This window comes from Cervus elaphus, chromosome 11, assembly GCF_910594005.1.
Source record: "Cervus elaphus chromosome 11, mCerEla1.1, whole genome shotgun sequence".
Lineage (NCBI taxonomy): Eukaryota > Metazoa > Chordata > Mammalia > Artiodactyla > Cervidae > Cervus > Cervus elaphus.
In genome coordinates, this window is record NC_057825.1 from 63761654 (window position 1) to 63783735 (window position 22082).

The window sequence follows — 22082 nt, forward strand, 5'->3', positions numbered from 1 at the left end:
ATACTTTGGCCACCTGATATGAAGAGCTGACTCATTTGAAAAGACCCTGTTACTGGGAAAGATTGAGGGCAGGAGCAGAAGGGGACAACAGAGGATAAGATGGTTGGATGGCATCACCGACTCAATGGAAATGGGTTTGGGTGGACTCTGGGATTTGGTGATGGACAGGGAGGCCTGGCATGCTGAAGTTCATGGGGTCGCAAAGGGTTGGACACGCAGAGCGACTGAACTGAACTGAACCATATTATAAAAGTTTCACTTCATAAAGTAAGGTGTGTCTACATAAAACACAGTTACCTAAACATTCAAAAGCATCTCCTTGCTCTACATTAGCTACAAATTCTATTCATTTCCAAGACAGTGTTGACATTGTCAGCGATCATGCCATTCTTACATGTATTTCCCCTTGGGGGTCCACAGTTGTTGTTTGTTTCTGTGATGTCATGAAGCATGTTCTTGTTGTTGTTTAGTCGCTTAGTTGTGTTAAACTCTTTGTGACCCCACAGACTGCAGCCAGCCAGGCCTCCCTGTCCCATTTCCCAGAGTTTGCCCAAATTCATGTTCACTGCATCATTCGATGCCATCCAACCATCTCATTCTCTGTTGCCCTCTTCTTCTGCCTTCAATCTTTCCCAGCATCAAGGACTTTTCCAATGAGTCAGCTGTTCCCATTAGGTAGTCAAAGTATTGGAGTCTCAGCTTCAGCATCAGTCCTTTCAATGAGTATGCAGAGTTGATTTCCTTTAAGAATGACTGGTTTGATGTCCTCGCTGTCCAAGGGACTCTCAAGAGTCTTCACCAACACCACAGTTCAGAAGCATCAATTCTTCGGTGCTCTGCCATTATGGTTCATCTCTCACAACCACACATAACTACTGTAAAGACCATAGCCTTGACTATATGGAGCTTTGTTGGCAAAGTAATGTCTTTGCTTTTTAACACACTGTCTAGGGTCCTTGTAACTCAGCTGGTAAAGAATCTTCCTGCAATGTGGGAGACCTGGGTTCAATCCCTGGGTTGGGAAGATCCCCTGGAGAATGGAAAGGCTACCCACTCCAGTATTCTCACCTGGAGAATTCCATGGACTGTATAGTCCATGGAGTTGCAAAGAGTCAGACACGACTGAGCGACTGTCACTTGCTAGGTTTGTCACAGCATTCCAGCCAAGAAGTAATCATGTAATTTCATGGCCGTGCAGCACATGGCATTTTAGTTCCCCAATCATTGATTGAACTAGGGCTCTTAGAGTGAAAGTGCCAAGTCCTAACCACTGGACCACCAGGAAATTCCCAGTCCACAGCTTTTTAACAGACCCTAAACCCTGGTGGCTTAGTCAGTAAAGAATCCACCTGTAGTGCGGGAGACCTGGGTTCAATCCCTGGGTTGGGAAGATCCCCTGGAGGAGGGCAAGGCAACCCACTCCATTATTTTTGCTTGGAGAATCTCCATGGACAGAGGAGCCTGGGGGGCTACAATCCATGGGGTCGCAAGGAGTCAGACACGACTGAGCACAGCACAACAGAAACAGACATACCTCTTAATCCTTCCAGTTTATACAGTTCAGTGAGTTAACTCAGAATTCAGAAATGCCACTTTTCCATATTAACTAGTAAATAAACCATATATAGCCCTTAACAGATTCTCAGAGTCTCTGTACTGGGAAATAAGCTTTATAAAAGATTAATTTTAAATATGGACACCATGACTTTCAAATTATATCATGATGTTTTTCGTCAATATTTTCCCACCCATCATCACCCTCCAATAATGACTCCAGTGGTCTATATTCACATAGCTGTAATTTGGAAAGTATTTTGAAATAAGAATTTTTATATGGAGCTAATCTGATTCAAATCAGACATCTTATTATAATGTACACATGTATAGAAATTTTAATGATAGGAACACTATTAAATATCAGACAAGAAAGCTAGAAATATATTTGATTACTTAAATAATTTTAAAGTAATAAATTGGAGTATAGTAAAACTTGGTTGTATTAACACATTACAGAATGTTAGATGGAAATAAAATTTGGAGCTGACTTTATTTGACAAATCATTCTGAAAGGATTCCAAAACAGAAAGTTTGTAGACATGATCTATGAATAGCAGATACATGCGACCTATTAAATCTTTAAAATAATATATCGATAAGACAGATACTTATACTGAGATAAAATGCCAATGAAAGTGTATATTTAAAAAATAATTCTATTAATATAAAACTCATAAAATATTAATTTTCAACATTCAAAAACCTAAAATCACAGCAACAATTTTCAGTCTTATTGCTCAACTGAAGAAATATAGCAGAACCTCACTAGGAAGAAAGAAAATAACATGCACGTTACTGTATGCTTTAAGTGACTATAAACACTACCATGTTATTTAATCTGCAGCATAACCCTGTACACACAATATCAAAATATTTTAAAATAGCCTCGCCAGCTGTACCATCTAGCAATATTAGGGTATCATCAAGCTAAGGTCATATAATGCTACTCTGGAAGTAACAAAATACTGACGCATGTTATCAGGACTATACACTTTCAACAAAGGAAATGCTCTCTCTAAATGGGAACCAGATTAGGTTCACATACCATGCAAATTTCTTACAGACACAAATTCACACTCCATCTTACAAGTAACTGATTGATAAATGGATTATGTTAGAATCCCCTCTAGCAAACAGTGAACAAGCAGCTTTAATGAGGCTTATGACCCTATCCTATGGATATCCTAGAGAATCTGAAAGCAAGCATTTTGCCAGCAGACACAGGTCAGGTGCTACAATTCCTGCTACCAGATCATTAAATTATTTTTCTAAATTTGAACTTTTTAACTTCTTTAGCTACACAACAGCAAGCAACACATGTTGAAAATAGTTTAAGAAACATCACTTTGGCAGTAAGTATTAAGCACTTGGAAAACACATTTTAAGAGAATCACAGGCTTTTACTGCAAGAAGAAACTTTTGAGTTCACTTAGCCAGAGCTCCATGTTTTACAGACAAAAAAGCCAAAATCCACACAGGTGAAATAATTTTCTGAAAGCTGCAATTCTGCTCAAGTGTCAGAGCTGGGACCAGAACTTGGTCTCCTGACTTTCAGTCCAACACAAATCCCAGTAATCAAACAAGTGTTTATAAAAATCGCAAGTTTCTTATGGCATACTTATCACTCCAGATGTTGACATGAAGAACTGTTCCCCTCTACCAATGAGGGCCATCCCCTTCGATTTAGCAGGAGCTCTGGGGCAGAAACACATGGGGCATGGTGAGGTCAAGGAGCTGAATAATCAAGTACCACTTAGTCCTCGTACTAAGCGAGAGGTATCAGCCCCCTGTCCTAAGAAGTCAATGAAGTATTTCTTGAAGGGTTATTAATAAAGGAACACTAACCTAGGTGCTGTAAGGAATTCAAAAGAAGGAAAATAAATTGTGCCTGGCTTACTGTTGTATTCACATGCCCATCATGGAGCAGATCCTCGGCTGTATGGAATACAGAAGTGATAAAGATGCTACCACAGCCTTCACGTCTTTCCTTTGGAACCACAGCAGCATTACTTACCTAGGAATCTGTTGAGGAGTCTCTTCTGAGAAAGCCCTGTCAATCATTTCATGACAGCATCCGGCCTCACTGACCAGTTGGCCTTGGTACCTTCCCTACTGACTGACAGACACTCCTGCATTCCAGAAGATTCTGTCTCTGAAGACTATTGAATGTGTTGTAAAAACCAATAATCATATCCATCAAATATTCATAATCAGAACCCCTACATCTTTGTGGTGCCCCACTGTCTCCTTTCAGATATCATCAATCATCCCTTGAAATTAGAGAACACTTACTGAGAACATTCTTGTTAAATGAACGAAAACAAAGACAGGTATTTTTGATACTAGATTCTCTGGATCTGAAACTTCTTAGAATGCATTTGGTAGATAACTGACTATCCTAAACTTTAATGACACTGGACTAAAAAATAAATCCTTGGGATTAATAAAGCAAGAGGGGAAAAAAAGCATACAGTCATGAACTATATGAAGATAGAACTGTATAAGTCCATCAGCCAAGCTGATTTCAGTATCGTTTGAGGAGATAGCAGCATAGAGAAGAACAACATGGGTTTCAGATGTCAGCCAGATTTTGGTTCAAATTCCAGCACCTCCTTAACAACCTTTGTGTGAATTAAGGACTACTCACTGCTGACTGCATGGCTGATGGGATTTCAGGCTGATCCCAAGAAGACTCAAGCAGCTTGAAACCTGTCTCCTTCACATCCAGGAAATCTCCAATTGTCAAAGGCCAGAAGAAGCAGAGAAAGCTCTTTGAGCAGCACAGAGAGCTCTTCCAATGCAGGAGAGAACACAGTGACTAAGGCCTAGGGCATGGATGCCCCAGTCGGCTTCGGCATCTCCCGTGTCATCACTGGGAAACTGTTACTGGTTCACTGGTGTGCTGTCTTGGGGAGGATTCTGAGTCTGGGGCTGACCCCAGATGGCTGAGTGAGGTCATCAATTAGTGATGTCTGCTGTGGGCATGGGATAAGAAAACCCTAAGGTGGGGGCTTCCCGGGTGGCTCAGTAGTAAAGAATCTGCCTGCTAATGCAGGAGACACAGGTTTGAGCCCCAGTCAGGGAAGATCCCACATGCCTTGGAGCAACTAAGCCTGTGCACAACTATTGAGCCTGTGCTCTAGAGCCCGGGAGCCGAGACTACAGAGCCCACATGCCACAACTACTGAAGCCCGCGTGTCCTAGGGCCTGAGCTCCACACAAGGAAAGCCACTGCAATGAGAAGCCCGCACCCTGAGCCAGAGGGCAGCCCCTACTCAGTGCAACCAGGGAAAAGTCCAAGCAGCGGTGGAGACCCAGCAAAGCCAAAATAAATAAAGAAATAAATGAAAAAGAACAAACAAAACAGAGATGATGTAAAGAAGCACCTAAAAACCCTCGATTTTTTTAAAATGAAATTTTTCCACAGATAAAGTTGGTTTTTTTTGTTTTCAATAAAAACATTGAGAATCATGAAAGAAGGTTAAGGGTGTACACTTTGAGAATCTTAAAACTTCTAAATCTGGACAGTGTCAGATGAATTATCAAGAAATGGATGCTATTAAAATGCAGAGAAAGTAATGAGAAGAATCAAAATAATTTACAATAGGCATTTGGCTCTATATGGGACTATTTTTAAAGAAAAACATTGTTTAATCTCACTGTGAATATTATTTTGGGAAACTTTTCCAATAAAACCAAACAAAATAAAAACATCTGAGAACATCAGTTGTGCCTGCAACTGGCTATCCAGGACATGACTTCTGATTATTATCCTTGTCAGAATCTTACCATTTCACCTTAACCAAGAAGGCTGCTATTTTTATGCAAAACTTATTTGACTCTATTTTCCAGTTTTACCTCAATCCTTATAACCTTTTTGCTTTGACAAAGGCTGTATAAATGTCAACTTTTCTTGCCTTTTCCTCATGTCAAATCATTCAACATCTTCCCTCTCTAATTTTGAATTTTTTTCTCACTTATTTTTTTCCCCATTAAATAGCTTACTGCTTAAGTTCCTTTCTCCATTGTTTTAATTTAAAACATACACACACAGAGAACCAATATTTAAAACTATAAACCAAGAAAACTTTCTGGAAACAAAAAGCTTAATTAATATATCAAAAGGGCCCATAAAAGTATCTGGGAAAACCAATACACAGCGATCTACTCTAAAACATATCCTGGTAAAATGATTCAGTTCAATTCAGTTCACTCGTTCCATCGTGCCCGACTATTTGTGACCCCATGAACGGCAAAACGCCAGGCCTCCCTGTCCATCACCAACTCCCAGAGTCCACCCAAACCCACGTCCATTGTGTTGGTGATGCCTGCCATCCAACCATCTCATCCTCTGTCATCCCCTTCACCTCCTGCCCTCAATCTTTCCCAGAATCAGGGTCTTTTCAAATGAGTCAGCTCTTTGCATCAGGTGGCCAAAGTACTGGAGTTTCTGCTTCAGCATCAGTCCTCCCAGTGAACGCCCAAGACTAATTTCCTTTAGGATTGAATGGTTGGATCTCCTTGCAGTCCAAGGGACTCTGAAGAGTCTTCTCCAACACCACAGTTCAAAAGCATCAATTCTTCAGCGCTCAGCTTTGTTTATAGTCCAACTCTCACATCCATACATGACCACTGGAAAAACCATAGCTTTGACTAGACTCACCTTTGTTGGCAAAGTAATGTCTCTGCTTTTTAATATGCTGTCTAGGTTGGACATAACTTTCCTTCCAAGGAGCAAGCGTCCTTTAATTTCATGGCTGCAGTCACCATCTGCAGTGATTTTGGAGCCCCCCAAAATAAAGTCTGTCATTGTTTCCACTGATTATTTCCTTATTATAGCTGTAAAGACATACATACACACTCACATGCACACCTGAGTCCTAAAGTCAGTATCATATTTAATGAGGTACTACTTTTAGGCACTTCACTAAGATCAAGAAGAGAAAGAGAAAAAGATGATCATGACTTTTACTACAATTTACCATATATGGGGGCAGGAGGAGAAGAGAATGACAGAGGATAAGATGGCTGGATGGCATCACCGACTCGATGGACATGAGTTTGAGTAAACTCCGCGAGTTGGTGATGGACAGGGAGGCCTGGTGGGCTGCGATTCATGGGGTCACAAAGAGTCGGACACGACTGAACTGAACCATATACTGGATCCATATTAGGCAAAACAAATCAGAAACATAAGACCTAGAAAAGAAGGAAAATTACATTTACTTGCATATGATATGACAGTTTCCAAGAAAAGCCTGGAAAATCTACTAAAACCACCTCCAACAAATTTAGTAAATTAACAGGATATACCATGAATGTTCAAAAATCAGTATCTTCCATATATACAAACAATAATCACTCAGAAGAAACAAATGCAAAAGCTGATGGAATACAAAAACATTCTTTGTTGTTGAATAGAACATCTATACATCATAAAGATGTCAGGTATTCCCTAAATTAATATTAAAAGTTTTAACAAAATTTCAATGAAAACACCAACAAGTATTTTTTTCAAATGAAGCTACACAACAGAACATAGAAAAATATGAATAGCTAGACTAATACTGAAAAAGAAACTCTACAAGTTACTACCAGACCTACCAGATATTAAAATACATTACAAAGCCATAGAAATTAATGCACTAGTATGGCAATGAAGCACAGACGTCAAATCAGAAGGATTCAAGGAAGTACATGAATAAACTCAAGTACATATGGAAACTCAGTATATAAAAAAAATGGTATCTAACATCACTGAAGCAAAGTTTTGTTTTTTTAAATAGCTTATAGTTTATAGAACTATTATAAAATAGTTCCAAGTTTTTGAAAATTAGGAAAATCATTTAAGAAAAGATAACATGGGGTTGATACCTCCTGTCATGTAGAAGAATAAACTCTAAGTGAATAAGTGATTTAAATGTAAAAAATGAAACCATATAATAAAATTCATATAAACCTGTTTGTAGAACAAGATGGACTTCCCTGGTGGCTCAATCATAAAGAACCCACCTGCCAATGCAGGAGACTCAAGAGACATTGGCTTGATCCCGGGTTGGGAAGATCCCATGGAGAAGGAAATGGAAACCCACTCCAGTACTCTTGCCTGGGAAATCCCATTGACCAAGGAGCCTGGTGGGCTACAGTCCATGGGGTTGCAAAAGAGTCGTACACAATTTAGCAACTAAGCAACAAGAACAAGGTTACTAACCATGACTCAACATCCGTAGTAATGAATGATTGATAAATTTGACCACTAAAAATTTAAAAATTCATCTTCTATATGGCAATAAAACAACATAAGTATAATCAAAGAGCAAAAATCAAACTGGGAGAAAATATCTACAAAATATGCAATAGATGAAAAGCTAATATAATTCACATCTAAAGACATGATCCTCTATATAGAAAACCCTAAAGACTCTACCAGAAAATTACTACAGCTAATCAATGAATATAGTAAAGTTGCAGGATATAAAATTAACACACAGAAATCCCTTGCATTCCTATATACTAACAATGAAAAAACAGAAAGAGAAATTAAAGAAACAATATCATTCACCATTGCAACAAAAAGAACAAAAGACTTAGGAGTATATCTACCTAAAGAAACAAAAGACCTATACATAGAAAACTATAAAACACTGATGAAAGAAATCAAAGAGGACACAAACAGATGGGGAAACATACCGTGTTCATGGATTGGAAGAATCAATATTGTCAAAATGGCTATTCTACCTAAAGCAATCTATAGATTCAATGCAATCCCTATCAAGTTACCAACGGTATTTTTCACAGAACTAGACCAAAGAATTTCACAATTTGTATGGAAATACAAAAAACCTCGAATAGCCAAAGTAATCTTGAGAAAGAAGAATGGAACTGGAGGAATCAACCTGCCTGACTTCAGACTCTACTACAAAGCCACAGTCATCAAGACAGTATGGTACTGGCACAAAGACAGAAATATAGATCAATGGAACAGAATAGAAAGCCCAGAGATAAATCCACGGACCTATGGACACCTTATCTTTGACAAAGGAGGCAAGGATATACAATGGAAAAAAGACAACCTCTTTAACAAGTGGTGCTGGGATAACTGGTCAACCACTTGTAAAAGAATGAAACTAGAACACTTTCTAACACCATACACAAAAATAAACTCAAAATGGATTAAAGATCTAAATGTAAGACCAGAAACTATAAAACTCCTAGAGGAGAACATAGGCAAAACACTCTCTGACATAAATCACAGCAAGATCCTCTATGACCCACCTCCCAGAATATTGGAAATAAAAGCAAAACTAAACAAATGGGACCTAATGAAACTTAAAAGCTTTTGCACTACAAAGGAAACTATAAGTAAGGTGAAAAGACAGCCCTCAGATTGGGAGAAAATAATAGCAAATGAAGAAACAGACAAAGGATTAATCTCAAAAATATACAAGCAACTCCTGAAGCTCAATTCCAGAAAAATAAATGACCCAATCAAAAAATGGGCCAAAGAACTAAACAGACATTTCTCCAAAGAAGACATACAGATGGCTAACAAACACATGAAAAGATGCTCAACATCACTCATTATCAGAGAAATGCAAATCAAAACCACAATGAGGTACCATTACTCGCCAGTCAGGATGGCTGCTATCCAAAAGTCTACAAGCAATAAATGCTGGAGAGGGTGTGGAGAAAAGGGAACCCTCTTACACTGTTGGTGGGAATGCAAACTAGTACAGCCGCTATGGAAAACAGTGTGGAGATTTCTTAAAAAACTGGAAATAGAACTGCCATATGACCCAGCAATCCCACTTCTGGGCATACACACTGAGGAAACCAGATCTGAAAGAGACACGTGCACCCCAATGTTCATCGCAGCACTGTTTATAATAGCCAGGACATGGAAGCAACCTAGATGCCCATCAGCAGATGAATGGATAAGGAAGCTGTAGTACATATACACCATGGAATATTACTCAGCCGTTAAAAAGAATTCATTTGAATCAGTCCTAATGAGATGGATGAAACTGGAGCCCCTTATACAGAGTGAAGTAAGCCAGAAAGATAAAGAACATTACAGCATACTAACACATATATATGGAATTTAGAAAGATGGTAATGATAACCCTATATGCAAAATGGAAAAAGAGAGAAATACAGAACAGACTTTTGAACTCTGTGGGAGAATGTGAGGGTGGGATATTTCAAAAGAACAGCATGTATACTATTTATGGTGAAACAGATCACCAGCCCAGGTGGGATGCATGAGACAAGTGCTCGGGCCTGGTGCACTGGGAAGACCCAGAGGAATCGGGTGGAGAGGGAGGTGGGAGGGGGGATCGGGATGGGGAATACGTGTAAATCTATGGCTGATTCATATCAATGTATGACAAAAAATAAATAAATAAATAAATAAAAATTAAAAAAAAAAAAGAACTCTTCAAAATCAAGCACTAAAGACAAAAATATGTTAGAAAAATAAGCAAAAGACATAAGCAAACAATTCACAATAAATAAATAAATTTTAAAAACTTGTCCTTTTTACTTATGGCTAAGTGAATGTAGAAGTCGCTCAGTCGGGCCTGACTCTTTGTGATCCCATGGACTATACAGTCCATGGAATTCTCCAGGCCAGAATACTGGACAGAGTAGTCTTTCCCATCTCCAGAGGACCTTCCCAACCCAGAGATTGAACCTAAGTCTCCCACATTGCAGGTGGATTCTTCACCAGCTAAGCCATAAGGAAAGCCCACTTATGGCAAGGTGGGAGTAAAATGGCTGGATTTACACTCCCACTGCAGGTGGGATAAATAAAGTAACAACTTAAAAAAAAAACCCCGCTACTAGGGGACTTCTCTCATGGTCCAGTGGTAGAGAATCCACCTGCCTATGCATGATATGTGTGTTTGATCCGTGGTCTGGAAACTGAGATCCCACATGCCGGAGGGCAGCTGAGCACCCATGTCACAACTACTGAAACCTGTGCAACTAGAGCCTGTGCTCCACAACAAGAGAAGCCACTGCAGTGAAAAACCCACATCCTGCAACCAAAGAGTAGCCCATAGGCAGCAGCTTCTGCTTCTGTTAGGTCCATGCCATTCTGTCCTTTATTGAGCCCATCTTTGCATGAAATGTTCCCTTGGTATCTCTAATTTTCTTGAAGAGATCTCTAGTCTTTCCCATTCTATTGTTTTCCTCTATTTCTTTGCACTGATCACTGAGGAAGGCTTTCTTATCTCTCCTTGCTATTCTTTGGAACTCTGCACTCAAATGGGTATAACTTTCCCTTTCCCTTTGCTTTTCACTTCTCTTCTTTTCACAGCTATTTATAAGGCTTCCTCAGACAGGCATTTTGCTTTTTTCCATTTCTTTTTCTTGGGGATGGTCTTGATTCCTGTCTCCTGTACAATGTCACGAACCTCCATCCATAGTTCATCAGGCACTCTATCAGATCTAGTCCCTTAAATTTATTTCTCACTTCCACTGTATAATCATAAGAGATTTGACTTATGCCACACCTGAATGGTCTAGTGGTTTCCCCACTTTCTTCAATTTCAGTCTGAATATCAATAACCTCGATATGCAGATGACACCACCTTTATGGCACAAAGTGAAGAAGAACTAAAGGGGCCTCTTGATGAAAGTGAAAGGGGAGAGTGAAGAAGTTGGCTTAAAGCTCAACATTTATAAAACTAAGATTATGGCATCCAGTCCCATCACTTTATGGCAAATAGATGGGGAAACAGTGGAAACAGTGGCTGACTATTTTTCTGGGCTCCAAAATCACTGCAGATGGTGACTGCAGCCATGAAATTAAAAGACACTTGTTCCTTGGAAGGAAAGTTATGACCAACCTAAATAGCATATTAAAAAGCAGAGACATCACTTTGTCAACAAAGGTGAGTCTAGTCAGGGCTATGGTTTCTCCAGTGGTCATGTATGGATGTGAGAGTTGGACTATAAAGAAAGCTGAGCACCAAAGAATTGATGCTTTTGAACTGTGGTGTTGGAGAAGACTCTTGAGAGTCCCTTGGACTACAAGGAGAACCAACCAGTCCATCCTAAAGGAGATCAGTCCTGGGCATTCACTGGAAGGACTGATGTTGAAGCTGAAACTCCAATACTTTGGCCACCTGATGCAAAGAGCTGACTCATCTGAAAAGACTCTGATGCTGGGAGGGATTGGGGGCAGGAGGAGAAGGGGATGACAGAGGATGAGATGGCTGGATGGCATCACGACTCGATGCACATGAGTTTGGGTGAATTCAGGGAGTTGGTGATGGACAGGGAGGCCTGGTGTGCTGCGATTGATGGGGTCGCAAAGAGTCAGACATGACTGAGCGACTGAACTGAACTGACAGGCAGCAGCAAAGACCCAGCGTTGCCAAAGTAAATAACCTACTATTCAATATAACCACACATCTACTATAATGGCTTAAAATTTTTACAACTAATGAAGCCTAAATGGTGGCATAATATGGAACAGCTGGAATTATCTACATTGCCTTTGGGAATATATTATGGTAAAATCACTCTGGAAAACAATGTAGCTATTTCTTTTAAAGTCATACATACACATCCACATGGGGCTTCCCAGGTGGCACTGGTGGTGAAGAAGCCAACTGCCAAAGCAGGAGACTCAAGAGGCGCAGGTTTGATCCCTGGATTGGGAAGATCCTGGAGGAGGGCATGGCAATCCACTCCTATATCCTTGCTGGGCTGTGTTCCATAGGGTCACAAAGAGTTGGACACCACTGAAGCAATTTAGCACATATACACATTCACATAATCTGAAAATCCCATCCCTAGTTATTTACCCAGAAGAAGTTAAAATATATAATCTATACAAAAACCTATACGTAAGTGTTTATAAACCCTCATTTATAATTGTCAAAAACTGGAAACAATATAAATATCTATCCAGGAGTAAACAGGAAAGAAAATGCAATAGTTTTCAGTGAACTACTACCTATCATTATAGAGGAATGAACTACTAACGAACTACAGCATGGATCAACTTCAGAAATATGCTAAGTAAAGGAAACCAGACACAAAGAGTAAAAACCTGTAAGTCCATTTATATGGTGTCGCTAAAAATGTAAAAAAGAAAAAAGGCAGAAATCATTGCCTCGGTGAGAGAAGGGGACTGACTGAGGATGATAGAAATACTCTGTGTCTTGTGGTGCTGGTTATACGATATACATGTGTAAATACACATCACACTATACATTTAAGAAGATGGATTTTATTGTTTGTAAATTATATTTCAATAAATCTAACCTTAAAAAAGCAGGCACACTTTTAAAGGCTTTTAACATATATTTCCAAATTGCACTTCCATTAACTTGATTTCATCTCCTACTGTCATTTAATTTACATTCCCACTTACATTCTACAAGTGCCTGTACCCTCATCAGCCTGAATGTCATCAGATTATTATTTTAGACTTTCCCTATTTGCTAAGTTCTTTTGAAATGTTGCCTCATTGTTTTGATTTGCACATCTCTCAGTAGTTAGTGATGGGGAACTTTTTTTCATCTATTAAACAGTTCTGTTTCTTCTATGTTGTTCATTTTTTTAAATCAGTTTCAAGAAACTATGGTTTTTTATTTTCTTATTAATTTTTTTAGAACTTGCTATATATCCTAAAGTTTGTCATAAATACTTCTCAGCTTTCCATTTGTTTTTCCAATTTTTTAAAATATACAGACATCTTAAAATTTGAAATTTCTCCATATATTCTAAGATTTTAGGGGTATTTTTATTAAGAAATTTCTCTCTTCATGCACAGTTCAGTTAAACACCCAGCTAAATGCTATTTTTTTATGCACTCTATTTTTTAACTTTTTAAATCTCTGCTGATGCATTGGCTGTTAGCGACATGTGGCTTATAAATATAAATCAATTACGCTTCCTCCCTAGGTTTCTCCTAGATGTACAGTTTCAGGTCTTCCATTTAAGTCTTTGAACAATTTTGAGTTTTTTCTTGTATATGGTATAAGAATCCAAGTCTACTCTTTTGCATGTATATATGCCATTTTTCCCACCACCATTTATTGATGAAACTATCTTTGCCCCATTGAATATTCCTGGCACCCCTGTCAAAGATTAACTGATCATATATGCATTACTCTCAATTCTGTTCCATTGGGCTGGGTCTGTTTTTATGCCAACAGTTTACTGCTTTGATTACTAGAGCAGAGCAATACAGTTTGAATCACGAAGTATAATGCCTCCTGATTTGTTCTTTCTCCAGAATGCTCTGGCTTTTCAGGGTCTTTTTTGCTTCTACACACAGTTGAGGACTGGGTTTTTATTTCTGTGAAAAATACCACTGGACCTTTGCGAGGGACTGCACTGAATCTGTAGACTGCTTTGGGTAGTGTAGACATTTTAACAATGTTAATTCTTCCAATCCATGAGCACTGATTTTGGCAATGATTTTTTGCAACTGAAACCAAAGGCATAGGTAACAAAACCAAAAATATACAAGTAGGACTACATCAAACGAAAATGATTCTCCACAGCCAAGGAAATCATCAACAAAATGAAAAGGCAACCAATGGGATGGGAGAGAATACCTGCAAACCACATATCTGCTAAGGGGTTAATATACAAGAATCCATAAAACTCACTTGCAAGACAAAATAACTCAATTAAAACAGACAAGGGACCTAGACAGACATTTTTCCGAAGAAGACATACAAATGGCCAACAAGTGTATGAAAAAATGCTCAACATTATTAATTATCAGGGAAACAAAAAATCAAAACCATAATGAGACATCACCTCGTACCTGTCAGAAGGGCTATTAGAGATAGCAAATGTTAGTGAGGGTTTGGAGAAAAGGAAGCCCCTGTTCAACTGTTGGTGGGAATGTAAACTGGTACAGTCATTATGAAAAACAGTATGTGTGTGCATGCATGCGTGCTCAGTCATCTCTGATTCTTGCAACCCCATGGACTGCAGCCCACCAGGCTCCTTTGTCCACGGAATTTTCCAGGAAAGAATATTGGAGTGGATTGCCATTTCCTATTCCAAGAGATCTTCTCGACCCAGGATCAAACCTGCATCTCTTGAGTCTCCTGCATTGGCAGGCGGATTCTTTACCCACAGTGCCACCTGGGAAGTATATAAAACAGTATGGAGCTTCTTCAGAAAAAAAAAAAACAAATGTTAAAAACTGAATTACCATGTGATCCAGCAAACCACTTCTGGATATATACCCAAAGGAAAAGAAATCATTATCTTGAAGAAATACCTATATTCCCCTGTTATTGCAGCATTATTAAAAGTAGCCAAGACACATAAATAACCTTAGTGTCTACTGATGGATAAATAGATAAAGAAAATGTGCTACATATATGCACATTCAGTCATAAAAAGGATAGAAATACACCACTTGAAACAACATGGGTGAACCCAGAGGACATAATGCTAAGTGAGATAAGTCAAGACATACTGAAAGACAATACTGCATGATCTCACTAACATGTGGCATATACAAAAAGTAACTTATAGAACCAGAGTGTAGAACAGGGGTGCCAGGGGCTGGTGGGGGGAGGGAGCTGGAAGAAATGGAGAGATGTTGGTTAAAAAGTACAAACGTTTAGCTAGAAGATGAGTAAGTTCTGGGGATCTAATGCCTAACATGGTGACTATATACTTCAAATTTGCTAAAAGAGTACACCTTATGTGTTCTCACCAAAAAACAAAACAAAAAGGAACTATGTGAAGTGGGATCAATGTGTTAATTTGATTAATGATTTCACAATACATATGTATAATAAATCATCACTTTGCATACCTTAAAAAATTCATGTGTGAGACTTAAACACATGCAAGTTTTGTCAATTAAACCTCAATAAAGCTAGGGAACAAAGCAAGATGAAAAATATCACTAATTAGAATTAAGTTAAATTTTAAATTCAGTTCTTCAGTCATACTAGTTACACTATTTCAGAATATTTTCAGAGTAGTTTTAAATTCAATTTTACTAAATTTATAGCAAGGTAGGTAAAACTGAGCAGCAAGTTACAGTAAGTTCTCACACACCACTCTTCCCTCCTCCCAAATACAGCCTTCCTCACTATCAACATCCTACACCACAGTATCACATCCATTGCAATGGATGAATCCACAGTGATGCAACATTATCACTAAAAGTCTATAATTTACGTTAGGGTTCACTTTTGGTGGGAATATGCTATGAGTTTTGACAAATGTAAAATGACATCTATCCATGATTGTTTTGCTTCCCTAACATCCTCCGCACCCCACCTGTTCATCCCTCCCTTCCCTCTAACTCTTGGCAATCACTGACCTTTTTGGTGTCTTTATAGGTTTGCCTTTTCCAAAAGTTAAATAATTGGAATTACACAGATTTTCAGCTAGTAATACACATGTAAGCTTCCTTCATGTCTTTTCACGCCTTAACTGCTCATTTCTTTTTAACACCAAGTAATACTGAATTGTCTGGATGAAATAGTTTATTTATCTATTAAAGAACATCTTGGTTGCTTCAAGTTTTGGCAACTATGACTAAAGCTGCTATAAACATCTGTGTGTAGGTATTTGTGTGGATATAAGTTTTCAACTTCTTTGTGTAAATACCAATGAACTCAACTCCCAGATCATATGTTAGAACGTGTTCAGTTTTGTAAGAAACTGCCAAATTGTCTTTCACAGTGGCCATCCCACCAGCAATGAATGAGAGTTCCTGCTGCCCCACGTCCTCATCAGCATTGACATTGTATACTACCCACATTTCAAGTGCTTAATAGCCCATGTGGCTAATGGCTGCCATACTGAACAGTAACATATAGGGTATTTCCATCATCACAGAAAGTTATATTGGCAAAGTAGCTCTATTAAAAACTTAATTGTTTATACAGTGGAAGAGGAACTAAGGTGACAGCTTTTATTTTTCTCTGCATAAACCCATCCCTTCTCTCATTTAATTTTGATGGTTCTTTGTTTATACTTGCTCAGAAGTTCAAATCCTTACCCAGCTACTATGTGACCATTAACAAATTATTTAATACCTCCCACCAAGTGGATGAAGCACAAGCTGGAATCAAGATGGCCAGGAGAAATATCAATAACCTCAGATATGCAGATGACACCACCCTTATGGCAGAAAGTGAAGAAGAACTAAAGAGTCTCTTGATGAAAGTGAAAGAGGAGAGTGAAAAAGTTGGCTTAAAGCTCAACATTCAGAAAACTAAGATCGTGGCATCTGGTCCCATCACTTCATGGCAAATAGGTGGGGAAACAATGGAAACAGTGACAGACTTTATTTTCTTGGGCTCCAAAATCACTGCAGATGGTGACTGCAGCCAAGAAACTAAAAGACACTTTTTCCTTGGAAGAAAAGCTATGCAACCTAGTTGGCATATTAAAAAGCAAAGACATTACTTTGAGAACAAAGGTCCATCTAGTCAAAGCTATGGTTTTTCCAGTAGTCATGTACGGATGTGAGAGTTGGACTACAAAGAAAGCTGATCACAGAAGAATTGATGCTTTTGAACTGTGGTGCTGGAGAAGACTCTTGAGAGGTCCTTGGACTGCAAGGAGATCCAACCAGTCAATCCTAAAGGAAATCAGTCCTGAATATTCATTGGAAGGACTGATGCTGAAGCTGAAACTCCAATCCTTTGGCCACCTTATGGGAAGAACTGACTCACTGGAAAAGACCCTGATGCTAGGGAAGATTGAAGGCACGAGGAGAAGGGGACGACAGAGGATGAGATGGTTGGATGGCACCACCGACTCAATGGACATGAGTTTGAGTAAGCTCCAGGAGTCGGTGATGCAAAGGGAGGCCTGGCGTGCTGCAGTCCATCAGGTCACAGAGTCGGACACGACTGAGCGACTGAGGTGAACTGAACCAAGTCTCAGTTTCCTCATATTAGTTCAAAAAGTAAAAGTTGCTCAGTCGTGTCTGACTCTTTGCAACCCCACTGACTACAATCAGTGACTACTACTACTACTACAGATTACTGACTGTAGCCTGCCAGGCTCCTCTGTCAGCGGAATTCTTCAGGCAAGAATACTGGAGTGGGTTGCCATTTCCTTTTCCAGGGGATCTTCCCAACCCAGGGATTGAAGCTGAATCTTCTGCGCTGCAGGCAGATTCTTTACCATTTGAGCCACCAGGGAAGCCCTACTTATTAGCTTAGTGCACTAAATTAGATAAGCAAGATAAGGTAAATTATAACACTCATCACCTTAAGTCCTCATTTGCAAACTCTTCCAGATTAGGAGTTTGTTTTCTGAATGTCTGTCTCAGTACAGAACTTTAAAGATCCTTACTGAAGGCAACAGCTTAATACTATATTTACCCGATCTGGATTTCTGTAACCCAAGAGTAGATTCGCTGCTTTTATATCACCGTGAACATATTCATTTTCATGTATATATTCCAGTACATCCAACTGTGAAAAGAGATATATACAGTCAATTTAGAACTCATGATCAACCTGAACATTTTGAATAGAGAATAACATGTATTTTTTTTTTCATATTAACAATGATGAAGTGATGTATTTCCCAACTGTGCATTTATTTATTCTAAAATTATCACATGTTCTGGTTGCGCATCCTGGGGAAAAATTGCATAAAAGGATCCTTGAACATCAAATGCTTTAATGTTTCAAGGGCACCTCTGATGGAAAGGAAGCCAAGACTCAGCAATACCTGTGCTACACTCCTGACGGTCTGAAGCCCAAATCTTCTGTCCAAAGAGGAGAAACATGGCAAAATCAGAGAAGTGAAGTGAAATAATCATGACGCCCACTCAGCAATTCCTCACCCAAGCAATAATTATTAAGTAAGTTTTGAGGCCACCCAGAACAAAACACCATGTCCATTACCACAGAAAGCCATTCTCCCTCTGTAGAGCAACAAAAAACATCTATGCTTCCTCTCTGAAGCCCTTGAAACTTGCATGTTACCTACACCTAGTGCTCAAAAAACATTTGTTGGCTGGCTAGAGGATGAGTGGGAAAATTAATGAATTCTATTTGCCACATCCCAACCTGGAAGGAGTAGTTGCATTCTATCTAAAATGGAAACAATAAAATGAAGCTTAGGCAAACCAAACACCAACAAGGTAAGACAAATATGTGGTATAAACAAAATGTGTGCAAGGGTGCTAGTAAGATTTCATTGCTTCTTATTTGGCAAAGTACATACTGATATTATTCACTGCTACACTAATGACTGCCACCATCCCAAACTCATAATAAAAACTTTATAGCACCCCCTTATCACACGTGTAGTATGGAAAATAATATATTTTGCCATACTTTGCATTGTCATAAAAATAACTGACAAAAGAGAGGTTATTCTTATAGCAATGCAAGCTTGTTCTGGTATGTAAAACAAAGCTGTGAGGGTAAAAAAAAATCAGACAGTAGAACCAAAGCCTAATTGAGTTTGTAGTGCCAAACACAGCACATTCTGTCACTTACAGAGCCCACTGTTATCAATTTCACCAAAATAGCATCTACTCTCAATAACTGACATTTCTAGGGCAATAATCCTTCATTCTCTGATAATTCCACAAAGGGCAACAATTTGTATGTTGTAACAAGTAAATAATCTGAAAATGGAGCATGGGAAATAAGTCATTCTTTCTTACCATTCGGATACCTAGCTGCAAGACAGTTGACTTTTTAAAAGTACCATTCTGGTCTGAGATCTTCTGCAAATCTATTCCCAGTCTTTCCATTACCATAAATCTGTAACTATAAGAAGGAGAAGTCAAAAGGAGATGTTAAAACGGCAATGCTGAAACTGTCCATTTACGAATTTGAAACAATGGAAAAATGCCCCCAACAGTGAAGAATGATCCAATCTGAACTAATTGAGAATGAATGTATATTAATAATCTTGGCCTTTTGCAGAAACACATTACTAAGTATTTACTTTGCAGATAGTTTCAGAGTAGAAGAGCAAGCTGTGCTGAGCCACTTACATGGTCTTAGATCATGAAAAGAGGAGTCTTTCTAAATTAGTCTTGAACTTAATTTATTTTGATTCCACTACCTTCTTGACATATGGCCTTGAGCAAATTATTTTTCCATACAGAATAGTTTATTTATATTTGTTTATTGATCTTATAATATCATATGTTTTCTCTATACATTTATAAACTTGTGTTTTTTTAAAAATGCACTTCTTCTTTTTCTTTTCTATTTGAGACCTCCTTCTCTTCTTCACTTCCCTTCACTTACATACTCACAAAAGCCCCTGTTCTGTATTTATGTAGCCACACACAAAGGCATATAGAAAGTTTTACACCTGTTTTACAAAAATGTGATCTTCTTATAAGAACTTTTTTGCATCACATTTTTTTCAATAATACCTCATTGAAATCCTCCCAAATCAACTGGTAGTGCTCTAATTGATTTCTTTAATGGGCTGCATAGTGTTATATGGTATGGATGTACCATTAAGAAAGGGGAAATGATGGGATATCACTTCTAAAATAAGATTATATAAGGACCGTGGCTTTCTTCTTGGATGCATACTCTTGTGTGTGCTCTTTCTCCTCTCTTTCAATTATTGGAAGCTGGCTGCCATGTCTTTTTGACACTCAAGCAGCCAACAGAGAGACCTACATAGTGAGGAAGTGAGGCCTGCCAACAATCATGAGTGAATTTAGAATCGGATCTTCTTAGGCCTGCCAATAGCCACATGAGTGAGCTTCCTCAGTCAAGCCTTGAGATGACTATCGCCAGAAGACATCTGACTACATCCTCATGAGAAGTCCTGAGCCAGAACTATCTAGGGAAGCCATTTTTACACAGATAACTGACCCACAGAAACTAAGATAATATTAGTTTGTCATTATAAGCCACTACATTTTAGGCAACTAGCTATATAGCTACAAATAACTAAGAGACCACATAAGAAATAGTTACAGGACAATATCTGATTATAGTAATTCCATTTTACCTTTTTCCCTTGAATTCAGTAATGCCAGATCCATAAAACTGAGGAATTCCCAAATAATCAAGCTTTTTGAGTTCTATCCATTTTTTGACTGTAAAGACAAATTTAAGAGGAAAAAAGTACACATTTTTAGGAAGGTATTTCTTACATTTGTGTAGATACTTAAACTTATTTAGCTAACAAAGAGAAATTAGACCTTCCTAAAAATATTTTTTTAAAAATCAAATATATCTAGCTAACAGTTTCAAATTCTATTTATTGCAGTAATTAACAGATAATATTAAATACATAATACAGATTTCTAACATTTAAAAAGTCATAATCACTATACTCAATACTCTAATATAATCTATATGGAAAAAGAATCTAAAGAAAGTACAGAAGAAACTAATACAATGTTGTATATCAACTATACTCCAACAAAAAGTAAATAAATAAATAAAATACGCAACAGAAATAGTCATAGTCATAAAATTCACTGATATCATTCACTGCTTCTCACCCTTTTAGCTAAGATCAAGTGTTGTATGGGGGCTTCTCAGCTGGGACAGTGGTAAAGAACCTGTCTGCAGTGCAGGAGATGCAAGAGACACAGGTTCGATCCCTGACTCAGGAAGATCCCCTGGAGCAGAAAATGGCAACCCACTCCAGTATTCACGACTGAAAACTTCCATGGACAGAGGATCCTGGTGGGCTAGTCCATGGGGTTCTCAGTCGGACATGACTAAACAATTGAGGACACACTATTTATCCAAATGTTTCTATCTATTAGCAAAATTCATTCCCTTATATGCTTGTTAAATTTTTAAATAAAAAAAATATGATAACTACCAAAGGAGCAGTAGAAAGACAGCTTTTTCTTTCTTATTACTAAAAACCTAAAACCAGAGTAGCAAAAAAAAAAAAAAAAAAAAATAGGGGCTTCACTGGTCACTCAGTGGTAAAGAGTCCACCTGCCAATGCAGCAGACACAGGTTCAATCCCTGGTCCGGGAAGATTGCACATTATCACAGAGCAACTGAGCCCCTGCCTCACAACTACTGAGCCCATGCGCCCCAGAGCTCTGTTCAGCAGCAAGAGAAAGCACCACAATGAGAAGCCTGTGCTGTGCACCGCAACTAGAGAGTAGCCCCCGTTCACTGCAACAGAGAAAAGCCCAAGCAGCAACAAAGACCTGGCAGAGCCAAAATATTAATAAGACTTTCTTAAAAAATAGAAATTGGTCAGAAGAATCATCTTACTCTGAAACTATTGTACAGAAACTGTTTTCATTAAATTTCATTAAAAAAAAAACACAAACAACAACAACAAAAAACAAATCCACTTAAATAATCAGAAAGCTTATTTAATTTTTCACTTTTCTACCAAATATGCTTAATGTTTAAGACAGCTCTACTGATAAACAATGAAGTTTAATGGATTCTATTTGTCACTCTGACATAGTTTAAGCAGTTAGTAAAGACTACAGTCTTGATGTTCAGAAGGTTTTATTAAAGAAAACAAAGTTAATTATTGAGGTGAGACTCATCATTCTTTTTCCTAAACATAATGTAAATGACCTTGATTAT

At 38.3% G+C, this 22082-nt stretch overlaps 1 protein-coding gene across 5 annotated transcripts in view; it reads right to left on the reverse strand.

Annotated features, from left to right (window-relative positions):
- Positions 1–22082, reverse strand: part of VRK2 (VRK serine/threonine kinase 2) — a 100757-nt gene that overhangs the window by 45818 nt on the left and 32857 nt on the right. For all 5 annotated transcript variants that reach the window (XM_043917946.1, XM_043917945.1, XM_043917947.1 and 2 more), the window contains 3 exons: positions 20518–20605; positions 19199–19304; positions 17898–17990 (listed from right to left, as the gene is read on the reverse strand). In XM_043917946.1, the coding sequence (XP_043773881.1) occupies positions 17898–17990; positions 19199–19304; positions 20518–20605 (287 nt within the window). The remainder of the gene's footprint in view (positions 1–17897; positions 17991–19198; positions 19305–20517; positions 20606–22082) is intronic.